Source organism: Podarcis melisellensis (genome assembly GCF_964234715.1).
Source record: "Podarcis melisellensis genome assembly, chromosome: 4".
NCBI classification, from domain to species: domain Eukaryota; kingdom Metazoa; phylum Chordata; class Lepidosauria; order Squamata; family Lacertidae; genus Podarcis; species Podarcis melisellensis.
This window is the reverse complement of record NC_138531.1, coordinates 94,684,404-94,709,728: the sequence shown is the minus strand read 5'-3', so window position 1 is coordinate 94,709,728 and position 25,325 is coordinate 94,684,404. Positions and strand designations below refer to the sequence as shown.

Here is a 25,325-nt window from a genome sequence, read left to right as displayed (position 1 = left end):
GCTAATACATATATTGTTATTATGATACTTCATTTTTGAAGTATTTTGACCTACAGCTGTGGTTTGTTCCTTTTAATCTCCCTATGGACTTGGTTCTTAATGTGAAAGTACGTCAAGTTATTCGTATCTTACGGACTTTCAAGCTGCCTTGAGACAATTCTTTTTTGCGGAAAGTGATGGATAACAAAACAAAGATGCCTTTTTGGGAGGGTGGGGATACCAGCAGGAGAAAAACTTTATCCTCACAGCAGGTGAAACATTCTGCTAAATCAGGCTTCTTCTAGCTAAGAGTTCTCTTGGCTTGACCACACAAACACACACACAGAAAGAAGCATGGTTTGATTCAAACCAGATTACTGAAATTGCATTAAGCATCACTGTGCACATGCTTAATTAGGGCTCAGTAGCCGATTCTTTTGCTCGGCCCTGCGTTCCCAACTGCTTTGAGCTGGATTTGAAGAGAAGAGGAAAACAGATTAAAATCAACTCCTAATCCAAATTGCTTCATTCATCCTTCCCATCCACTACGCAGATCTGGCAGGCCAGCCTGAACGCTTGTTGTGTGCTGTTACACCATTTCTCTCATTATCCAAATTGATTCCTTCCTCTGCATGGGCTGTTTCCGAAAAAAGGCCAAAAAAACCAACAAACCCCAAAAAAACCATCAACAACGGCTGTCCGTGTAGTTTGAATCACCCGCATGCTCTGTGAGACAAAACAGAAATGAGAAAGAGACAAAGAGAGAAAGAGAGAGAGAGAGAAAGCTTTGGCAGAATCACCAATTTGCTCCTTAGTCATACTGGGAAGTGTTATTTACAGTCACAGACCAAACACTAAAAGTGCCTTCGTTGCGGACGTTTTAAGGACCAAAATGTGGTGTTTTTGCTCAGTGTTCTGGGCACCGCAACACAGGATCTGGATGCTTTAAAAAAAACCACCCCTTTGCATTCGCTTATGCAAAGAAACTTTAAGAAAATACTTATTTATAGCACTAAGTAGAGGCCTTGCAACTTCCTATTTTAAAGGGACCTTTTGCAAATTGAGTACATAATCCGGAGGAGGGGGAATGGGTCCTCTGTCCCCTCCCTTCCCCAGCCAAACTTTGCAACCTTCTTGGGTGATCTTGCCTGGCCGGAATATGTCATCGACTCACAGCATTGTAGAGCTGGAAGGAGCCCTAGAACAGGTTGTTTGGGACATAGACTAGGATTCTTTGCAATTCTCTTGCATTTTGATGCCTGGGGTTCAGGGGTTCCTGGTGGATCACCAGTGAGGGACTTTTTTCAGCCTGAGAGCCAAATTCCCTTCTGGGCTACCTTCCGGGGGCCACACCTGGCAGGGAGGGCTGGGCTAGAGGCAAAAGGTTAGCAGAGCAATGGATGCATTTTTTTTAACCTTTTTGCAATAGGTAAAAATTCTCTGACACGCCTCTCCATCTTATATATTTATTTATACCCAGCCTTTTCCCCGGACGGGAATCAAGGCAGCTTAAAGATACAAAACAGGAATCGCTAAACACACACACACATACACACAAAACAATCCTAAAATAACAATTGAACATTGTTTTTATTCATACACTTGAGGGCATCTTCTGGAATAAGGGAAATTTGGATTCAATTTTGTCCTGAGGTAAACATACGGACAGGTTTTTGTCTTAGATTACTTTGCTAATTCGTGTCGACGTAGAAACTAACTAGCAAACAGAGACAGACAGACAGACAGAGAATGGATTCCTAGCTTGAAAGCCAATCGCCTGAAATAAAAAGGGCAGGAATTTAGGTCAGGCCAGCTGGCAATCGATGGGCGACGTTAAGATGATGGAAAAACCCTGCGTTGTGTAAAAATCCACAGACGTGTGAGGAAACAAGAATATAGACATCCCTCGCTGCGAAGGGGTGAAATGTAATCACCTGCCCTCCATTTTGCTTCCATTTGGCCTCACTGCATGCGCCAGTTGCAGCTGCGAGGTGAATTCCTCTTATTGAACAACAGCACCATCCCAAACATTTGAATTTGGTTACCAAAATACTGGGCGCTTAGACATTTCACCACACCAGGCAACAAGTGCAATCGGTGAATACACAACTGAGGAGGGCTCAGGAACCAAAACTCTTTGCGTCAGGTCGTCCTTAGGTTGCCAACCCCTGGAATACATAATACCCCCCTCCTGCAATTTCAGAAGCATTGCTGCCGCCAACCATTGATAATACAGTGGTACCCTCAGGTTACATACGCTTCAGGTTACAGACTCCGCTAACCCAGAAATAGTGCTTCAGGTTTAGAACTTTGCTTCAGGATGAGAACAGAAATTGTAGTACGGTGGCTCCGTAGCAGCAGGAGGCACCATTAGCTAAAGTGATGCTGTAGACCTCCAAAACAAATTAAGTAATAATAATAATAATAATAATAATAATAATAATTTATATCCCGCCCTCCCCAGCCGAAGCCGGGCTCAGAGAGGATAGCCTTTTCCTCCACCGATTTGTCTGACAGGGTTGTTTTATTATTATTGAATATTTTCTTGTTTTACAGAAGTATGTGTAATGTGTCTCATATTTTTTCTGTGTAAGATTTTTATAAATCCGCTTCATTTGTTGAGACGTTAGCGGGGGAATGGATGAGGGTGGGAGTGGGGTCAGGTGGCGATGTTTCTATTTTGCTTAATGTATGTAGGGTTTGGTGTCAGCGTTGCTCTTGCAGGTTCTCTGCTGTTCATTTGTGTTCCTTTGGTGGTGAGAGAGGTTGGGGTTGGCCTAGGGTATGGTTGTTCATTTGTGATTGGCTGTGATGATCTTTGTTTTCGTGTGTGAGTGGGGTGGGTGGGTGTTTTGGATCAGGTTAGCCACACTGATTTGTATGCTGTTGGTGGATTATTGTCATTGTCTTGTTGGGCTGTGTATGTGATAAAGGGGAGCCATACCGGGGTGAAGGCGTTTTCTGTTTGTCCCTGTGTCAGTTTCAGTTTATTGGTTAATTTTTCTAGTAGGGCTGTTTCCCATACTATTTGGTACCATTCGTCCATGCTTACTCCTGACAGGTCTCTCCAGTGTCTGGTTATGGTGTTTCTGGCTGCTGAAAGTAGGTGGGTTATGAGTGCTTTGTGGTGTAAATGGGCATTGTTGTCTTGGAAGATGTTCAGTAGGGCCAATTCTGGGGTGATGTCTAATACTTGCTTAGCTATATTACATATTTCTCGTATGGCTGTTCTCCAGATTAGTTGGATTTTGGGGCACTCCCATCACATGTGGAGGTATGTGCCTGTGGAGGTGCATCCTCTCCAGCATTTTGGTGAGGTTCCTGGGCGTATTAGCGCTAGTTTTCTTGGTGCTAGGTACATAGCTGTCAAGCGTCCCTTATTTGGCGGGACAGTCCCTTATCCCAGCGCCATGTCCTGCTGCTGTCCCTTATTGATTAGGCTTCGTTTGGCTGCTGGCTGGGCTTTCTGCCTTTGGCTCGGGAGGGCTCAGAAGTTGAACATACCTGTGCCTGGAAAATCCCTTATTTTGGCTACTGATCCCTTATTTTCGAGGCTGCTGGTCCCTTATTTTCAAATCTGAAAGTTGACAGCTATGGTTAGGTACCACCTGTGGGTGAGTTTCAGAGTTCTTTTCTTTTCGTTGATATGGATTTAAAGGGAGGTTTAGACCACATTCTGGTCCATTGAGTGGGGTTAATCCCATAGCCTATGTCATTCTCCCATTGTTTTTTGATTGCGTCTAGGGGGTTTGTGGGATTTCGGAGTAGGGGTTGTTTTGGAGATTAAATGAGGAAGGGGGTGAACCACGACCGCCACCCTGAGCACCTTGGGAGATAAAAGGTGGAAGAGAAAAGCAGTAAATAGCATCTGCTTTTAAGGACCAGCCAAATGCTGGTGGCCGACACTTCCCCCTGGGGAGTAAGTCCCATAGTTTAAAATACGTGCTACATGAAGAAATATGCTCTTTTACCTTTCCTCAATCTTCCAACATTCAGCATCCCTGTATGCTCACATTAGGAGAGTGAGGAAAGTTATTTCCGCCCAATTTCTCAATGCTGAACTTCCTATCATGTCACCTCTTAAATTGCCTTTTCCCCTCCCCCAAGCTAAAAAGGAAGAAAACTCCACACTGGGAGGGTTTCCTTTAGGGAAGGAAACCAGTGTTAGAAACTCAAGATATGTAAGTTAGGTGCCAAATGGCTCCTTAAACCAGGGTTACCGGCGGCAAAACGGAACACCTAGTTGCCATTTTGGGGGCCAGACGTCTCGAAAGTCGTGTTTTTCAACACGATGTTTTGGTTCCTGAAATTGGGGAGGGGAAAGATCGCAAACAGGATTTTGCAGGATGTGTTGCTAGCGTGTGAAAGCAGTCAAGATCCCCAGGCAAGTACCTCCAAATGGTGGAGATGTCCAGCGCCATCCTGGACCATCCATGGTCACAAGTGGCCAATAGCCTGATGCCATTAAAAAAAATCAGGATGGTGCATGCCAATATTATTATTATTATTATTATTATTATTATTATTATACCAGTCATGATGTGGTTTATGGTCTTTGTCTTAGGTAGCATAAAAAAGGATTAGATAACTCTGCATTAGATTGGGCTAATCAACAGATTTTGGCTATGGAGCATCTATTTCCCCCCCCCCCTTTTCTTCTTCTTCTTTTTTTCTTTTTATTAACATTCTTGTGTTACATATGTATACATTGTCATATTATATTACATGGCTTATTATAATATGAACTTCAACAGGCATACAAAGTTTATATACAAAATATGTATACCTAAAGAAAGAAAAAAAGAAAAGAAAAAAAGAGAAAAAAAGACAAAAAACTACGTATTTTTCGCTCTATAAGATGCACCAGACCACAAGACGCACCTAGTTTTTGGAGGAGGAAAACAAGAAAAAAAAAAATTCTGAATCTCAGAAGCCAGAACAGCAAGAGGGATCACTGCACAGTGAAATCAGCAATCCCTCTTGTTGTTCTGGCTTCTGGGATAGCTGCGCAGCCTGCATTTGCTCCATAAGACGCACACACATTTCCCCTTACTTTTTAGGAGGGAAAAAGTGAGTCTTATAGAGCAAAAAATACGGTATCCCAAAATCATATGTACCAACACTACAGATTTCCTGTCAATCACATTGTATATTCCTTTTTTACAAATGAGAGTCTCTGCGTTAGCTCAACAAATCCACTTAGAAAAAAACAACTGGCTTTGATATGGTATGAAAAGTGTCAGAGAAGATCATCATCATCATTTTACTTGTATGCCACCTTTCCACAGTTAAAACAACGCTTAAGGCGGCTTACAATATGAAAATATTTCCATAATTACAAACATAGCAAAGCAGTCATAAAAGTAAATAAAACACATCAAAAACTACATGGCCAAACTGAACGATTTCCACATGAAAACAAAGATACCGAAGAATTACTATCAAGAACAGCAGCAAAAACTCCAAACAAACCTTCCCCCAAAATGCGCTGGAAAGTCTAGGACAAATGAATGATTAAGGGGAAGATGCGTAAAACACCCCAAAAGCAAATTAGGGTGAATGCTGTCCGTCATATACCAGCCCCATAAACAAATCCGAACAAATGCTCAGTAAATATCAGATGTACACAAACCACTGTGTCAGCTCTGTCCAAGTAAATCAGGAAAAATGCTGAATAAGGTCAGTAAATGCTGTCTGCCAGTAGGCTTTTTTATTACGTTTTTATCACTGATGTTCTGTATTAATGTTGTACACCACCCTGGGACCTTTTGATAAAATGGAGGTATATAAATCGAATATATAATAATAATAATCTGGAGCTGCCCTTAAGAGAACGGTTGGTTCCTTTTACGTTTTCTCCATGGTACAAATTCCTCCTGCATGCCCTTAAATGTCTTTTATAGAGCACTCGGACTCAGGAGGAAGATAAATCATTCATGCTCAGTGCTGAGCATGACCCATCGTGAGTGGCGAATCCAGAACTAAAAATGAACATGACTTTCCTTGAGCACAAAGCGGGGCTCGGAAACATGTGTGGCTGGGCGATCTATCACAGCAGGTAGATGGGAACAGCTCCGACGGCGCTTGCCGGCTTCTGTCTCGTCAGCAATATGTTTCTCAGTGAGGCCAGGTGCACACGGACTTCATGCGCGGGCTGCTTTCAGAGCACACTCCACAGGGGAGTCCGGTTGCCATATTGTGAGATCTTAGAAGGAAGACGAGTGAAATGCGGCAGTTTTGCTCTTCTTGGAAGAAGCCGGTTTCTCAAGAATGAAGTCTAGTGTCCAGGTCAAGAATAAATAATAGTACCACCCTGTTCTGCCTTGGGCAGACCACATCTGGAATACAGTGGTACCTCGGGTTACAGACGCTTCAGGTCACAGACTCCACTAACCCAGAATTAGTACCTCGGGTTAAGAAGTTTGCTTCAGGATGAGAACAGAAATTGTGCAGCGGGAGGCCCCATTGGTTAGTGGGAGGCTGAAGTGGTGCTTCAGGTTAAGAACGGACCTCCAGAACCAATTAAGTTCTCAACCCGAGGTACCACTGTACTGTGTCCAATTCTGGGCACTACAATTTATGAAGGATGTTGACAAGTTGGAATGTGTGCAGAGGAGGGCAACTAAGATGATCCAGGGTCTGGAAACTAAGCCATATGAGGAACGGTTGAAGGAGTTGTGTATGTTTAGCCTGGAAAAGAGACGGAGATAAGATAGCCATCAAATATCTCAAGGGCTGTCCCATGGAAGATGGCGCAAGCCTCTTTTCCTCCTGCTCTGGAGGGCGGCACAAGAAAGGAGATTCCGACTAAACACTAGGAAGAACTTTCTGGCAGTAGGAGCTGTTGTACAGTGGAATTGGACCATAAAGAAGGCTGATCGCCGAAGAATTGATGCTTTTGAATTATGGTGCTGGAGGAGACTCTTGAGAGTCCCATGGACTGTAAGATGATCCGACATATCCACTCTTAAGGAAATTAGCCCTGAGTGCTCTCTGGAAGGACAGATCCTGAAGCTGAGGCTCCAAGACTTTGGCCACCTCATGAGAAGAGAAGACTCCCTGGAAAAGACCCTGATGTTGGGAAAGATGGAGGGCACAAGGAGAAGGGGATGGCAGAGGACGAGATGGTTGGACAGTGTTCTTGAAGCTACCAGCATGAGTTTGACCAAACTGTGGGAGGCAGTGGAAGATAGGAGTGTCTGGCGTGCTCTGGTCCATGGGGACACGAAGAGTCATAGAATCCTAGAATCATAGAGTTGGAAGAGACCACAAGGGCCATCGAGTCCAACCCCCTGCCAAGCAGGAAACACCATCAGAGCACTCCTGACATATGGTTGTCAAGCCTCTGCTTAAAGACCTCCAAAGAAGGAGACTCCACCACACTCCTTGGCAGCAAATTCCACTGTCGAACAGCTCTTACTGTCAGGAAGTTCTTCCTAATGTTTAGGTGGAATCTTCTTTCTTGTAGTTTGGAACCATTGCTCCATGTCCGCTTCTCTGGAGCAGCAGAAAACAACCTTTCTCCCTCCTCTATGTGACATCCTTTTATATATTTGAACATGGCTATCATATCACCCCTTAACCTCCTCTTCTCCAGGCTAAACATGCCCAGCTCCCTTAGCTGTTCCTCATAAGGCATCGTTTCCAGGCCTTTGACCATTTTGGTTGCCCTCCTCTGGACACGTTCCAGTTTGTCAGTGTCCTTCTTGAACTGTGGTGCCCAGAACTGGACACAGTACTCCAGGTGAGGTCTGACCAGAGCAGAATACAGTGGCACTATTAGTCGGACATGACTAAACAACAAGAGCAACAACAACAACAACAACAGTGGAACAGATGCCCTCAGGAGGTGATGGACCCTACTTCCTTGGAGGTTTTTAAGCAGAGGCTAGATGGCATCTGCCATGGATGCTTTAGCTGAGATTCCTACATTGCAGGCGGTTGGACTAGATGACCCTGGTACCCTTTCCTCCTCTACAATTTTCTGATTCTCCTGGCTCCATGAAGGTTCTGATAGTGGAGCAAGCCTAGGGAAGATTGGGGGGTGTTCATTTGGCAGGGTCCACACATCACTGGCTCCTGAACACAGCCTGCCCCACCCCAGCCCCCCTTCTTGGGTGTTCCTGCTGGTTGCCATCCCAGAAAAACTCACGTGGACTCCCAACTCCCAAGGCTACGTTTTCCATGTGAGCGCCTACGACTTTTCCTCCTCCAAAACACAATTTTAAAACCTCTTCCATAAAGTGAATGATGTTGGAAGCGGTCCCTGCGCACACTGTTTCCACCATGATTGACATTTGGGTTGTTCCCCCCCCCACTCCTTTAAAATCAAAATATATTTTGAGCAGCTTCTTGGCAGCTTTAAAACATGATGCTCAGGAACTATCTCCCAGACCTGCAGGAAGCCAGAAGGGAAAACATGGCTTTTGAATTGTATGGTCTGATTACGCTTCAAATTCTCTCCCCCCCCTCCATCCTTCTTCCCTCCTTTCCTTTTCTCCACCCCACATTCCAGTATGTAGGCTGCACAGTCAGTCAGTTTTGAGTTTCCAACGGGAAGAGGACAGGATGATACCCAAATGAAGAAGCTCATTGTTTGGCAGGTCAAGGGTCGGGGATGTGATGTCACGATGTCGGGGAGCAGATCCAGCAGCTGCGTCTCATCCTCTGCAGAGGGCCACGGAAGCAAAACAGCACACAGGCCACTCCAGGGAGCTGACGCTGTCTGGATCAGGCTTTGTCAACCTGGCGCCCTCCGGAGCTGCGTTCGAAATTTGCCAGGCGCATTTTGCACCTGGCTATTGGCCACTTGGGGGACGCGGGTGGCGCTGTGGGTTAAACCACAGAGCCTAGGACTTGCCAATCAGAAGGTCAGCGGTTCAAATCCCCGCGACGGGATGAGCTCCCATTGCTCAGTCCCGGCTCCTGCCAACCTAGCAGTTCAAAAGCACATCAAAGTGCAATTGGATAAATAGGTACCACTCCGGCAGGAAGGTAAACAGCGTTTCTGTGCGCTGCTCTGGTTCGCCAGAAGCGGCTTAGTCATGCCGGCCACATGACCCGGAAGCTGTACGCCGGCTCCCTCCACCAGTAAAGCGAGATGAGCGCTGCAACCCCAGAGTCGGCCACGATGGGACCTAATGGTCAGGGGTCCCTTTACCTTTACTGGCCACTTGAGACCAAGTGAAGATGCCTAGGGACTACGATGGAGGTGCATTCCTGAGGATCTTGGCTGTTTTCACACACTAGCTACACATCCTGTAGAATTCCAGCTGCGATATTTTTTCTGCCCAATCAGAAGAAATTTCAGGAACCAAGAAGTCAACCAGATGGTAAACCCACAAGCAAGGACAGCCCTCTCCCTGTATTTATTTTCACCTGCCATTTTGACACAAAGTTTTGCAGGTAGAGATTAATGGACTACACAGAATTGGATAAAATGACAGGAAGGATTCGAAACCTGCGTGACCAGAGATTTACAGAAGATTGGAAGAAAGATATGAATTATTTGAAGAGCAACTGTAATCAACAAATTACGCTAGTAGTTTTGTAAGGAGAAATATATGAAATATTGCAAAGAAGAGAGATACTAGTTATGAGATTTAAATGTAATAGTGAAAGTAAGAAATGTAAATTAAGTAAATAGATTGGAAAATTTTCAGATGTGACTGATGGAAGTCAAAAAAAAATGTATAAGATGTAAAAGTACATTTAATTATTGCTGGAAATGATATGCTGAAAAGCTAATAAAAATTATATAAAAAAGAAATTGTGAGGTGTTTTGCGACTGGCACAGGTCCAATTGTGATAAAGTAGAGATCTCTGGGTGCTAGTTTGACAACCAACATCTCCATCTGGCTGGCCCCTCCAGTTTTCATAAGCAGGGCAGAAGAACTTACTCATTGCATTTCTATCCCACTCCACCCCCTCCAAAAATTAAATGGTTCATGCCCCGCCTCAGTGAGTCCCTGCAACAACCCTGTGAGGTAGGGCCAAGAGGCTGTGCCTGACTCCAAGGTCACCCTGTGAGCTTGATGACCGAGTGGGGACTTGAACCCTGACCTTCCAGGTCCTAGTCCGACACTCTAACCACTACACCACATGGGCTTCCCAGAGTCCTTCTGCTATGGGGCAGCTATACAGATTAAGGAGGTAAATAAATATGCGGAAAGCAAAATATCACTTAGAGAAGGACCTGAAAGATTTTCCTTGGAGCTTTAATTCGTTTTATTCTGGGTTGTTTTGTTTGATGTTCTAATGTGTTGTAAACCACTTTGAGATTTTGTCCTTTAAAATATAAGGCGGTACAGAAATGAAACTAATAGTAATAATAATAACAATAATAATAAATGGCACCGCCAAAAGAAAAAAGGTGCCTAGACTTTCCATAACCTAGGTTTAAGGTGCCATTTGGCGATTAGCCTGTGTATATATTTTTATACACACACACACACACACACACACACACGAGTTTCTAACGCTGGAATTTGCACTCAGGTCCTGCTAGCGGGCTGAATTCTGCCAGGCCACTGTGAGAACAGGATGTGGGCCTGATCCACCACTCTTACGCTACTGCGCAATTCATAGTTTTGCAGAAAAATGCTCCAATATTAATTTAATGCTCTCCTGACAACATCTCCTTTGGATTTCAGAAAAAGTACACCCGCACACGCCTGACTTTCCTTGCAAAATAACACATGCTCAGATATTTTAACAGTTGTCCCTTGGACAGCAGCCACGAGATAAAAAAAATTGTATTTGCATAAACCCATCCGTCCTCAGGAAGGTATTTGCATAAAAGTCAACAGAGTGTCATTTTTGCAAACAACTTGACTCCCAAACGTTGACAAGTAATTGTTCCGGGACTGAAGGCTTTCAAACCGAACGTCTTCTCTGTTATTACTGCGTAGTTGAACTCTCTGCCATTTTTTAAAAAGGAAAACACCCACACATGTACGTCTTTTGAAGCCAGCTACGCTACAACGTGAAACGGCGAAGCAATAGAAAGCATTACAAGTTTGCATCTGTGCACAAAGGAACGGCTACAGCCTTGCTCTGTGTAAATGGGACTACTTGCAGGTAAACATCAGGCTCCCATTGTGGCTTTTGTTCTTCCTATCTCTTTATATCATTTGTAATTGGTTATGGAAGCCCCATCCCAGCCTACTAACCTCCACTTTTGGACTACAAATCCCATCAGCCACAACCAGCTTGGCGATGTTTACTGGAGCTGATGGGAATTGCCCAGTCTATAATACATTAGATTGGGGGAAAGCTGGGTCGCACCAGGTTTGGGGCAAATGCCACCGTCTGGGGCTCTTTGCTCAGGGACCAGAATGATAAACAGGATGGTTCAAATCCCCTGGGAGGAAAAGTTGCAAAGTTTGGGACTTTTCGGTTCAGAGAGAAAGCTTATCCACAAGCCCCAGAGAAAACCACTCTTTAGCGCTCAACCGGGGGCAACTGGGTTTACTGCAGATTGTTGCGTGTTCCAACTGAGAGCTAAAGAGCAGCTTTTCCTCAGGGAAAGGAGTGGCCAGAAGGAAAAACACGCAGAACTGTGCCCAGAAAGTGTGGCTCAAGCAGAAAACAGACGCATGGAAAAGCAGGAATGTGGGTAAACGTAAAGGACCCCTGGACGGTTAAGTCCAGTCAAAGGCGACTATGGGGTTGTGGCGCTCATCTCACTTTCAGTCCGAGGGAGCCGGCGTTTGTCCACAGACAGCTTTCCAGGTCATGTGGCCAGCAGGACTAAACCGCTTCTGGTGCAACAGGATACCGTGATGGAAACCAGAACGCACGGAAATGCTGTTTACCTTCCCGCTGCAGAGGTACCTATTTATCTACTTGCACTGGTGTGCTTTTGAACTGCTAGGTTGGCAGGAGCTGGGACAGAGCAACGGGAGCTTAGCCTGTCACGGGGATTCGAACCACCGACCTTCTGATGGGCAAGCCCAAGAGCCCTTTTGGTTTAGACCACAGTGCCATGATGAACACCCTAGAAGGAGACACGGTTGAAGTTTATAAAAAAACTGTACAGTACGAGGAAAGTGAATGGAGAAAAGTGTTTGTCCCCTCTCTAGAGAGACATGCATTGAAGCTGAATGCTGGAAGAGTCAGGGTAGGTAAAAGAAAGTCTTTCTTTACATACTGCGTTAGTTAAACTATGGCACTTGTTTCCCCAGGAAGTAATGAAGGCCACCAATTTAGATGGATTTGAAAGATTAGGCAAATTAGAGGGGAGAATTGCCCTTGTGCTCAGCTTCAACTTGAGTTTCCCACGGCATCACATGCCTAAGTGAGCCATGGGCCTAATCCAGTAGGCTTTATATGTATGCCTCCAATACTTTTGTTCCAAGAATCAGTGGGCTTTGGAAGGGCTGGATCTGAAGCACGTGTGTATGCTAGGGGCCGGCCCTATCAATGGGCAGAGTGAGCTGGCTGCCTCAGACAGCCGATCAAGGGTTTTGTGAAATGGGAGCTGTTAGGAGACCTCTATTCCTCTCCCAGAATGGCCGGACAGGCAATCCATCTTCAAAGGCGCCTCTGGGAACTGCAACTCTGCAAGGGGTTCCTAACAACTCTCAGCACCGGTAAGAAACTACAATTCCCAAGATTCTCCAGGGGAAACCATGACTGTTAAAGTGGTATCACAGAGTTTCAAACGTACAGATGGGGTGTTTCCAAGTGTAGGATTTGGTGGTGGTGCTGGGCCAGTTGTTGTTCTGCCTCGAGCAGCAAAATACCTTGGTCTGGCCTAACTCTCTGCTAATCACAGAACTGTAGGGTTGGAAGGGGTTCCAGGGTCATCTAGTCCAACCCCCAGCAATGCAGTAATCTCAGCTAAAGCATCTGGTGACCTCAATCTCTTCTCCTGTTTTGCTTTCCTCCACTCTTTCTGGGGTACGGCCACAATCTCCGCACCTGCAAAAGTTCCCCACAATCTTCCGAGAACGATTTCCAAGGCCTGTCTGTTTATTTTGACGTTTGCAAGGCCCCAGCTGCCGTGAATTTTTATTTTAAAAAAATCACGTCCGGTCAGTTCTGCCTTTATGGCTTCCAAGCCCCTGTTTGATCTCTTCCTGGGCTGTAACAATAGCACTTTGAAAGCCCTTCGCCTCTTCAAAGAGTTTGGCAGGCATTAAATAATTAATGCTAATGACAAAAACACGCCATCTTGACCCCTCCTTCCCCGAAGAAAATGGAAGAAGTTGATCCACGGCTGCAGGCTGCCTAGCTCGTCAGAGGTGCAAAGGTCTCATAATAAAGAGAAAGAAAGCGAAAGTGGCAAAGGAAGAGATCAAAGGATACGGGGAGGAGTGGGCGAAAACACCTTGCTGTAAAAATCACAGGAGCCGCAAGGGAAAGGAATGGCCATTAATCTGCTTGGCTACACAGGTGCGAGAAGCCACTTAGTCCTCCTCACTCCCAGGCCACCAGACCAGGGCGTTGACTTCCACCACCGGCTAGCCAAGGTGAGCCTCGCTCATTTCACTAAAGCATCTAATTCTTGGAAGAGGCTTTAACGAAGAATAAAACCCAGCTAAGGCCCTCGCTCACCTTCCAGCCCATCTGGGGGCTGCAACGTACCCATCTCACATGTTTTATCCTGAAGTTTGTAAATATGTGAATGTTAGAGCTGGGAGATATTTCGCTGTATCGTCCAAAACCGGTTCAAAGTCCATATCGGGGTATCGGTTTCATCATTTTCTGACCTGCCAAGATGTCGCAAATCATGACATGTGTGCCCTATGCCAAAACCAAAATTTGGGAAAAACCCTGAAGCCAACTGATGCTTCCTGCAGCCCTTGTTAACTGCGCCGACTCAGCTCACCGCAACCTCCTACAGAAGGAAGCAAATTGCCAGCCAAAATCACGATGCGGGTCAAATTGTGAAGCCGGCCAATGCCTCTACGGAGCTCCATCCTTATTTCAGATATCCTAATATATCACAATGTTTAGCTGGCGGATATATCGCAATGTTGTAGTATAAACACCGACAACTGGGAAACACTGGCCTGCGGGCGCTCCAATTGGAGAACAGCCTTTACCGAAGGTGTCATGGGCTTTGAAGACACTCAAACGCAGGACGAAAGGGAGAAACGTGCTAGGAGGAAGGCACGCTTGGCAAACCCTCACCGTGATCAACTCCCGCCCGGGAACCAATGTCCCCACCGTGGAAGGACGTGTGGATTAAGAATTGACCTCCATAGTCACTTACGGACTAAATGTTAAAACCGTGTTTACGGAAAACAATCTTACATGGCTACGAGTGATGGCCAAAAAATAAGATATCGCAATGTTGAACACCAGATATTGAGATGTTCACCTCTTCCATCCTTATTTCAGACATCATGATACACCACAATGTTTAGCTGGTGGTGATATGAATTCCATCACCCCTGTGCGCCCCTCTTTCCCCACTCTGTAATCCCCTTTTTGAGGTGTGGCTGTGGGATGTGATACATAAGGAGCAGTCAAGTACAACATTCCTTATTTTCCTAGAGTGGACATGCGGGGGAATGTTTGGTGCAGCCAGTCGAAAGCTTCCTGTTTCCTTCTGGCTGGGACATACTTCCTTTGCATGTGACTAGAGGGGGACTGACCTTACCTGTCCAGGTAACAAAAGTACAAGGCACACTGCACACCCTCTCTTTTTGACTTCCTCCGTTGTTGGAGCAGCTTTTTTAGCTTGAGATGCTCTGTTGGCTTCTAGCCAACAGAGGACACTGGGATTATCCCCATATGGCAGTGATGGCCAAACTTGGCCCTCCAGCTGTTGTGGGACTACAATTCCCATCATCCCTGACCACTGGTCCTGTTAGCCAGAGATGATGGGAGTTGTAGCCCAAAAACGGCTGGAGGGCCAAGTTTGGCCATCACTGCCATATGGGATAGATCCACATGAATATACTTTGTAACTAAGTCTGCCTTCAGATGTAAGTAAACTTCTTTTGTTGTCTTTGAATAAGATTGTGGTGTCTTTCTTCTTTTAAGAGGGATTTAAGGGAACTTACCAGGAACGTACAATTCAGTCTAAAACAGACTGAATTGTATCATAGTGAGAGGCTTACAGTACAAGCCTGCAGCCAGTTATTCACTGTGCATTTTAAAGGGGAATGTAAAACTCTGCTAAGGAAAGGAACTTGCTAGCGCATGTTAGGAAGGTTATTAATAAACAATATATCCTCTCCTGCCTCCCTGAACATTCCTACAGTGGAAACCAAAACTGCTCACCATACATCTAGTTACAGGTAGGTAGTTAAAGGTAGGTAGCCGTGTTGGTCTGCCGTAGTCAGGAAAAAATAAAATAAATTCTTTCCAGTAGCACCTTAGAGACCAACTAAGTTTGTTATTGGTATGAGCTTTTGTGTGCATGCACGATCTGAAGGTATCTGAAGAAGTGTGCATGCACACGAAAGCTCATACCAATAACAAACTTAGTTGGTCTCTAAGGTGCTACTGGAAGGAATTTTTTTTATTTTGTTTTGCTCACCATACAGGCATCGTCAGCCTGCAAACTTGTGTCAAGGCATGACAATTCTGGCAGTTTCAGATCCATTTTCTAACAAACCCCAGAATCTAGCAGCACAGCTATGCATCTCGACTAACAGCATCAGAGACTCAGCAATTGCATCCATCACCCGAAACTGGTGCAATTTCGCCGTCAGCGGAGGAGCTGTGGCAGCCAAGAGTTGCAGACTTTGCAGACGGGCTGAGTCATAATCCCTCACCTTGAAGCCAGTTCCAGATCCCGTGCAGGGATGGGGAGAGAGAGGGAGAAGTAACTGGGGTTCTCAGGCCCTGTTCTCATGATAAATGGAGCAAGGGGCCAAGTCGGGAGGTGCTTTAGCATTGTTTAGCAACACAGAAAATGCCCTCAGAAACACTAAGACTCAACGATGAATTCTTCGAAAACAAGCAATGACAAATATCTAACGGCTCCTCACACATACTGGAGCGCATGGCTTAACAACACGGCTATACTACAATATGTCCGCTGTTTAATTTGTGTGCATACACAAACACAGAGGCCTCCATTTTGGAGGGATGGGGGTGGAAATGACTCCAGAAATCACCATTGCCCAAAATCCCACAAAAGCCGGTCAGTGACCACCTCTAGAGCAGCAAGCTGGATTTTTGCTTGACAGACAGCTGTCGAGAGACAGAAATGGCAAGGTTTTTTTTCTATGTCAAAGGCGGGGACAAACAAACACAAAGTTTGTTTTTTGTGCATGTGTTTTTTGTTCTCTCTCCCACAGGGGTGGGCCCTCCCAAAGGGCTATATAGCTCAGCAGCCTCTTAAAGCCAGGGTCGTGGGTTCGAGCTTCACGCTGGGCAAAAAAAATTCCTGGATTGCAAGCAGTTGGGTAGATGACCCTCAAGTTGAGGTTTTTTTTGGAAACATTACAGGGGGCAGGAAGACCTGCAGGTATATAAATTCCACAAATTGAATCAAATCTCGGTTAATTTGTGCACTTTGAATGCTTTTCTAAAAAATAAAAAATGGGGAGTCCGCGACCAGAAGGAGGAGGAGTATCAGGAAGAGTGGATTCAATTTAATGATTATTTAGTTAAATATGTCAAGTTAAATTAACTGAAAACAGCTTGCAGATACTTATTTGGCTCAGGATTTTATTTATGTTAAGTGATGAATTAATATGTTTAATTTCATAACGTGAAGATTTAAGGATGCTAATGTCTAAGTTAAATTTTGTAAGAATTCTGATTTGGAAAACGGTTAAAAGGATATGCAATGAAATTCAACCAAGGGGAAGCGAGGAAGTCGCTTAACAAAGTTAATAAGTGTAATTTCCAATAAGGCTATGATTTATGATTGTTTGTCTTATGTGTTTGCTTGTTTATAATATTGTGGAAACCAATTAAAAAAAGTTGGATTTTTTTTTTAATGGGGATCCCATTCTCCCTATGAGGTGGGAGAACCGCAGATGCTTAAAACAGGCACCCCCAAACTTGGCCCTCCAGCTGTTTCGGGACTACAACTCCCATCATCCCTAGCTAACAGGACCAGTGGTCAGGGATGATGGGAACTGTAGTCCCAAAACAACTGGAGGGCCAGGTTTGGGGATGCCTGACTTAAAAGCATCGCCATGCCGCTTTAAATCGGCAGTGCCAGACGGGGCGGGCCGGTGGAACCGGGTTCATCCAGCGCCAACCCGGCCGCGCGCGTTCCCAGCCGAGGCCGCCAGGGGGCGCGCAGAGGCGGGCCGAGGCGGAGGCGCTCCCGCAGCAGCCAGACGCTCCCGGAGCGCTCCAGCCCCAACAGCGAAAACAAGCCGCCGCCGCCGCCTCCGCCCCTCCCAGTCCGCACCTGTAGCAGCCGGAGCAGCGCAGCCGGGAACAGGCCGAGCCGCTCTCCGCCCAGGTGGCGGCTGCTGCTGCCCAGGCCAACCTGGGCGACGACGCCCAGCCAGCGCCGCTTGGATCCGCAGCTCCGCCCTGAGATCCGGAGTCACTCCGGAGCGGCGTGGGAACGGATGCTTCCACACGCGCTCGCCTTTGCCCGCCTCTCCCCCCCCCCCGTCGTCTGTCGTTTTTAGAAGTCCCTCTCGAAATTTATTTTAAAAGTCTAGCCAGGCAAGCGTTGTGTGCGTTTAATTGCTGTTCTTACGCACCCGGGTCCAACCCTGATCCGAATTCGCACCTCTGGAAATGACCTCAAAAGCAGAAAGGGACCAGATCAATTGGGGGGGGGGGGGAGAAACCGCCGAAAATCATTGTGATGATATACAAACATCCTACCTAGAAACACACCCCTACACCAGATCACCCCACCCCGCGATCCACTGGGGTGCGATCCCAGGAAGGCGCGCAGCCCCGACTTTTAGGAAACAATGTTGGGTTGATTTGCTCCCCGCACCTGCTTCTCTGCACGGAGAAACGGGTGTGATCTGCGAGAAGGAACCGGGAGGAAGGGAGGCAGGCTGGCTTTCCGAACTGATCCCAAACCAGTCTCTCTCTCTCTCTCGTCCTTTCTCCTGTTTGGGACCGGGGCTCATGACAGCTTGCACGGGACACGATCGATCCCGTCTGCACAAACAGCAGCGGCGCGGCTCGCCCCCCGCCTCGATCATTTTCACCGCTAGCTAACCTTCAACTAAGGACAAGCTATTGGGGCGGCGGCGAGGCTGGGGGTGGGATCCATGCTTGCACCGAGATTTTGCAACTGCACACACACACACACAATCCTGGACTTTGCAATAACACCTACACAATCCTGGACGTTGCGATGACACACAACCCTGAGCTTTGCAATCGACACACACAATTCTGGACACACAATCCAATACTTTGCATTTCCCCCCCTTCCCAAAACAAACTAGGACTTTGTAGCTACACAAACACACAAAATCCTGGACGTTGCAATTCTGGACACACAATCCCAAGACCTAGCAGTCACACATTGCTAGGGCTTTGTAGCTACACATCCACAATCCTGGACTTTTGCGAACCACACACACAAACAATCCAGGACTTTGCAATTGCGCACGCCCATCCAAACAATTCTGGATGTTGCAATTATAGACACACAAACACAATCCTGGACTCCCGCTTGGGCACAGCCCCAGATCGGCCTCTCCCGGTTTCTCTCTCACACACAAACACACACACACACACACACACACACACACTCTCTCCTTGTCCGTTTGTTTCCAACCGCCCCGCTTCCTCCTCCTCCTCCGGACTTACGTATCTCCTCAACTTCTTCTCCGGCGGCGATTTGCGCAGCCAGCCCGAGCAGACCACCTCTCCGCCGCCTCCGGCTCCGCTCATGTTGCGCGGGGGCGCACAGGGGCGCTGGCCGCCTGCTCCGGGAGCTCAGCGCCGAGTGGCCCGCGGCCGGGTCGCCTCCTCCTCCCTGCCTCCTTTTGGCCCTCTCTGGGCTGCGCCTTCGCCCGCCTGCTCCGGCTCACAATGGCCATTCAGCGGCGCCGGCCCTCGCCATCTCCAAATCGCCCTTTGCGCGCTGTGCGCCTCCGCCCGCAGCGCAAAAGAGCCATCCGTCCCCGGCGGCTGCTCCCCGGGCCGCCGCCTTCTCCATCCCCGGACCACAGTGGCGCTTCTGTCTCTGCCGGCAGGCTGTTGTCCTCCTCCTTCGCCTTTCCTGGGGAGGGAAGAGTCCCCCTTCCTGCTTCCCTTCCCGGAGAGGGGAGAGCAGGGAGCGAGAGATGCTGCTGCGAGCGAGCGCCCTTGCTCTGCCTTTTTTTCCTCTCTCGTGCGCGCTCCCCGACCGACCCCTTGGGCGGCTCGGCAAGCAGGAAACTCCTCGCCGCCTCTGGAGCTCGCTCTCCCCACCCTCTCCAAGCGCACCCCGCCTACCTGGCAGGCTGGCCAAAAACGCACTTGTTTGGAAACAGAGCGCCTTGCCAAAAAAGGCCGAGCGGAGTCGCCTGGTTGTTGCCGCGGTGATCGGTGACGCGTGGGAAAAGAGCCACAGCGGCATTAAGGATGATCATAATAATAATAATAATAATAATAATAATAAATAAAATAATAATAATAAACATTTGATCAGTGATGCTGGGAAGGGCATCATTACGGCATGGAGAAAGACTGTGATATATTTATTTAGACCCTGCCGGATTCCCCGGGCAGGGACTGGAAGCAGCTTGCAGATAAAAATAAGATAAAAAGTGGGTTGGGAAGCAATTAATAAGGTTATATGTGTACAGTCATACCTTGGGTTACGGACTTTTCTTTTTTAAAATAATATTTATTAAAGTTTCAAAAAAAATACAAAAATAAAGAAAAAGAAAAACATAAAATACAAAATACAGAAAAAGTAAAAACAATTAAAAAGAAATCCATCTTTCCATGTCTTGTCTTTCATTTACTTGTTTCCTTGACCTCCTCACACCTCCCTTTTTTGTATTCTAGTTCAATTGATTATTTCAGCAAATCCTTTCCATCCTTGTTTTTATCTTACTAATTTATCTTAATATATTGTAACTTTACATTCTGACCTGTTAACAATCCATTCTTCCTTAACCCTATATAACATTACTGCAAAAGCCACATTACATCATTCCAACATCCTTTTAGCATTCCTTAATTTTACAGTGTTTCTGTAGATAGTCTTTAGGGTTACGGATTTTTGGCTTGCACACTGTGCCAAACCCGGAAGTTGCTTCCAGGTTTTGGCCTTTGTGCATGCGCCGAGGCGCTAAATCACGCTTTGCGCATGCGCTGAAGCATTGGATCGCAACTTGCGCATGTGCAGATGTGTGGGTCGCAAAAGCTGCGGGTTGCGAACGTGCCTCCCGCACGGATCACGTTCGCAACCCGAGCGTCCACTGTATTATATATGTGTGTGTAATATATGTTATATACCTGTAAACACGCAAACATACAGATAATTACAATACAGCACAGCGCCGGCCCTTTCATAAAATCCTAGAATTGTAAAGTTGGAAGGGACCCCAAGGGTCATCCAGCCCAACCCCAAGCAATGGAGGAATTTCAACTAAACCACCCAACCTCTGCTTAAAAAAAACTTTCATTAGAGCCTGCTAGAAGGTCATCTTCACCTGCTGCTAGAAGGACAACAGGGAGGGAGCTGGTTTAACTTCTCTAGGCAGGGAGTTCCAAAGTTATCTGGGAGCGGCCACCGAGAAGGCCCTCTCCTGCATCCTTACAAATATTATTGCTGAAGAAAACACTATTCTTTATTATTATTACAATTTAAAAGACATTGTTACCATTGCCTAGCAAAATAATAATAGCAATAGTAACAACAACAACAACAATATACTTTTATTTATCCATTCTCCCGTTTATTATTTGCTTCCCATAAAATATTGCAAAGTGATTTTGCAGTAAGAATATCAACAGTAAAAACTATTCCATCTGTAAAAACAAACAAACAAAAAAGCCACAGCAGTAATGACACATTGAGGGAAAGGCGGTTTAGAATTTTTTTAAAAAAGTTTTTATAGTTAAAAAAAAATCATTTAAAAATTTTTGAGAAGAATAATTGCTGCCGAAACACAGATTCAAGCAGGCGGTTAAATAATAATATGCAGAATTGGACAAATTGACTGGGAAGATTTGATATAAGAAAGACCAAAAGTTTATTGAGGACTGGGGGAAATTTACAGAATATCTGAAAAATATATGTGATGTACAGACAACGCTTGTTGGTTTTGAAGAGACTCTGTGAGATCGTAAGAAATATCGCAAAAAAGAGAGTAAGAGGAAAAGGAGTTGGGAAAGGCAATATCATGTTTAGAAATGCGTCAATAAATAGAAATTTTACGAAAGATTGACAGAGAAACTGAGGGAAGTCAAAAATTGAAGAATGAGTGTAAAATAATTTGTTGATTGTATAAAATTTGTTTGGAAAATGAATAAAAATTATTTTTTAAAAAAGAGAATAATAATTGCTGCCGAAACACAGATTCAAGCAGGCGGTTAAATAATAATATATAATAGTATATAACGTAATATATAATATAATAATTATAATTATACTGCCCTATACCCATGGGTTTCAGGCAGTAAGTGGGGAATATATTTCTTATGCAATCTTAACCCCGCCTTTCCATATCACACTGATGGCCAATAACACCTTGGAGGCACCCCAGAAATGTTTGCTTCTTCCTTCTGAAAGGCTGCAATTTGAAACTGTGGAACTCACTGCCACCTGATGGACTTCAAAAGCGGGTTAGAAGCATTTTCACCGAGGTCTAGGCTATCAAGGGCTACTATAGAACATACTATCACCTGGATCGCAGGCTGTGTGCCTCTGATTACCAATTGTTTGGGCAAGAACAGCCAAGGAAGGCTAATGCATTTGTGTCTTCCTTGCTGGCTTTCCAGAGGCATCTGCCTGGGCCGTGTGATAAAAACGGTGCAGGATTAGAGGCCTTTAGTCAGATCCAGCAATTCTCCTCTGATGCCCTTATGGCAGCAGCTGCCCCCTGGGTTTTTTTTTTTTAGATAAACGCATTTCTTGCTCCAGAAAACCCAGACACAATATACCCGCTATAGGATTAATTTGTGTTATTATTAGAAGTTCCAGGCTGCCGTGCTGGGCAAACATCGCATTCGACTCCACCCACCCCCAAATTAAAGAGAAACCCTCCTCTCCTACTCCTTCACTCAACAACCACTGCCCTAAAAGGGGCCAGAGGCATGGTTCATCACAGAATCGTAGAATTGGAAGGGACCCCAAGGGTCATCTAGTCCAACCCCCTGCGTTGCACGAATCAGTTTAGACCAGTGTTCGTCAACTTGGTGCCATCCAGCCGTTTTGGACTACAACTCCCATCAGCGTGCGCTGCTTGGTGCTGATGGGATTTGTAGTCCGAAATAGCTCACCAGGTAAGGCGAAGGCTGATTTAGGCCCTGAAGAAAGTACACAGAAGAGGGTGAGGAAGAGATTTGGAACCCTTTTATGGATTGCCATGTCATCTTGTTGCAGGAAATACGGATACAGAACAGGCGTTCGTCCATTTATCTTTAAATTTAACAAGTGCTTAATGCCCCTTAATGCAAAAAGAACCTCACGAGCAGCTTTCACCTTTCTCATTCATTCATCCTTTATTGGCAATAATAGCAGCTTTACCTGATATAAAACATTCATAAGAAAATGCCGGTAAAACCTGGAGACTTAAAAAACACGCACAAAGTAGGTACATTAAAGCTATCAAAATGCAGATAAAAAAATTCCTTCCAGTAGCACCTTAGAGACCAACTAAGTTTGTTACTGTGGTACCTCGGGTTAAGTACTTAATTCGTTCTGGAGGTCTGTTCTTAACCTGAAACTGTTCTGCTAGATCCATTTTCTGTGCGCATACACGGGCAAATGCTTCGGAGCACTCCGATACCCTCTTTCGGAGTGACTTAAAGCAGTTTCCCCCTGAAGTTTCATTGTGCATAACAGAACTTAACTGTGTTTTCAGAACTCCTAAATTTTTCGCTTTGGAGCACACCTTAAAAAACCAACCCTCCTCTTTTTATGCTGAGCGGCCGGCTCCAGGACACTGGAGGCAAGGACCCTGCTGCAGAAATAGTAAGAGATCTTTGACTGCCCCCTTCCAATGACCGCCAGACTGCTACACAAATGCAAGAACACCTCGCTAACCCACACACCCAGCTGCAAAAAAACTCGTCCAGGTATCTACAGAGGAAGTCGCGACACCTTCCCAAAAGTCACCCACTTCTCCATTCCTGCCAAGTCATTTCTTGAGGGTTGGTTGACCGCACACATTGCTCAAACCGGTATTTTTCAAGAAATACAATTCCCAGATCTTCTTCGTGTGAAAAGGGGAGCTGCGATCAGGTTAGGTGCCGCACCCCGGACCATTCCAAACCCTCTGTCTGTCAAGCGTCTGGGTGTGGGAGCCTCATTTTGCACAGACTCTGTACAGATTTCGCCCGATGCGCAACTCAAACTCATGACCCTGGGGTTAAGCGTCTCACGCTCTACCAACTGAGCTGGCCCAGCTACCAAAGAACATACCAGCAGCAGCTTATATCCATCCGAGCTGCTTAAAGCAGCACAGAAAGCGCAGAATCACCTTTCAAATACAGCAAAGATACTGATTTTGCAATTTTGAAAAACAATAATGATGACTTGTGCCACCTATTGGACCCGGGCTGCCACTGCACAAATAACATTTACCCTCTATATAAAGATACAGTGGTACCTCGGGTTACATACGCTTCAGGTTACATACGCTTCAGGTTACAGACTCCGCTAACCCAGAAATAGTGCTTCAGGTTAAGAACTTTACCTCAGGATGAGAACAGAAATCGTGCTCCGGCGGCGCAACGTCAGCGGGAAGCCCCACTAGCTAAAGTGGTGCTTCAGGTTAAGAACAGTTTCAGGTTAAGAACGGACCTCCAGAACGAATTAAGTACTTAACCCGAGGTACCACTGTACTGATATTTAAGTAGAGCTGTGCGCGTTTCATTATAAATACAGAGGAACCTCGGCTGTCAAATGTAATCTGTTCCAGATGACCGTTCGACTTTCGAAACGTTCGACAACCGAGGTGCAAAGCGCTGTCAGCAAATCCAACGGTGAAAATCGAAAAACACGAAGCAGTAGCCGTTGGACTTCTGAGGCGCATTCAAAAACCGAAGCAATGACTTCCGGGTTTTCAGTGTTCAGGTTCCGAAACGTTTGGCTTCTGAGATGCTCGGAAACCGAGATTCCACTGTATGCTGAAGCAAAACAACTACCACCATCCCTCAAGGTGGTTCAGCTTCCCAACAGCGGGCAAGTATGCATGCATTAAAAAGAGCAAGTTTCTAGCCCTCATTGATGCCAATGTATGATTGACATTTTTCAGGGTGGCTGGATAAGGTCTGCATATCTCCCCGCCCCTTACTCTCAGAAACAGGACAAAACTATGTACACACATGCAAAAGGCAGAATAAATGGGATTGCTTCTACCTGCTCAATTTATGCTGGTGGCAAAACTGAGGTGTCTTATTTTTTTCAGTTGAGAATTTTAGGGAATGTTTAGGGACGCTTTTAATGTCTGATGCATTACTGTATTTTAATTTTTTGTTGGAAGCCACCCAGAGTGGCTGGGGAAGCCCAGCCAGATGGGAGGCGGAATAAATAAATTATTATTATTATTATTATTTGTGTTACCTTTGTGAAGAAGTTCAATTTGTTCCCATCCTGAAAACACAGAACATGCATATGGCTTTGGTGTTGACTAGCAGTGCCAACCAAACCTTCAAAATTGCAAACGAAATTGTGTTTTCCTTCCCCTCTGTCTTCCTATCTGCCCCATCACCTGCCCCCCAACTCCTGCCCTGTGATACAACAATCTGGAGCCCTCTTTCCTATGACAGACAAGGGAGGCTCACACACAGAAGAAATAAATAGCCTACCACTGTATTATCTGCCTTGTTCCTAGTATTGTTGTTTTTTTTAAAGATATGCGTGGTATTCAATGAAGTTTTACCAAACCTTGAAATTGATGAGCAGAACTCAAGTTAGGCCCATTCATTTTAATATGTCTGCTCTGAGCAAAGCGTGGTTGAATACCATGGTTGAATATGCAGCATCATCAGAATAGGACCTTTGCCAGAGTTGGGCCTGTGACAGGTGCAATGACTAGAGTCACAGTCTAGAACTGGGGAGACCCACTCAGATATGAATCTCACTGTGCCCACCCTCTCTCTTTCAACCTAACCTAAATTAATAATAATAATAATAATAATAATAATAATAATAATAATTTATTTCTACCCCACCCATCTGGCTGAGTTTCCCCAGCCACTCTGGGCGGCTCCCAATCGAGTGTTAAAAACAATACAGCATCAAAGCGTACCCTCCCAACATTTCACCAGTGAAAACAGGG

At 45.7% G+C, this 25,325-nt stretch overlaps 1 protein-coding gene and 1 long non-coding RNA gene across 2 annotated transcripts in view; both read right to left on the bottom strand.

The window, feature by feature from the left end:
- GAB2 (GRB2 associated binding protein 2) overlaps positions 1-19,308 on the bottom strand; it is a 142,144-nt gene extending 122,836 nt beyond the window's left edge. The window contains exon 1 of the mRNA XM_081909812.1: positions 18,691-19,308. Within this exon, the coding sequence (XP_081765938.1) occupies positions 18,691-18,774 (84 nt within the window). The 5' untranslated portion in view covers positions 18,775-19,308. The remainder of the gene's footprint in view (positions 1-18,690) is intronic.
- Positions 325-2,185, bottom strand: LOC309369430. Its single transcript, XR_014168125.1, has 2 exons — positions 1,914-2,185; positions 325-705 (listed from the first exon to the last, which is right to left on the bottom strand). It is a non-coding gene; the product is annotated as an uncharacterized lncRNA (long non-coding RNA).
- Positions 19,309-25,325: the final 6,017 nt, after the last annotated feature.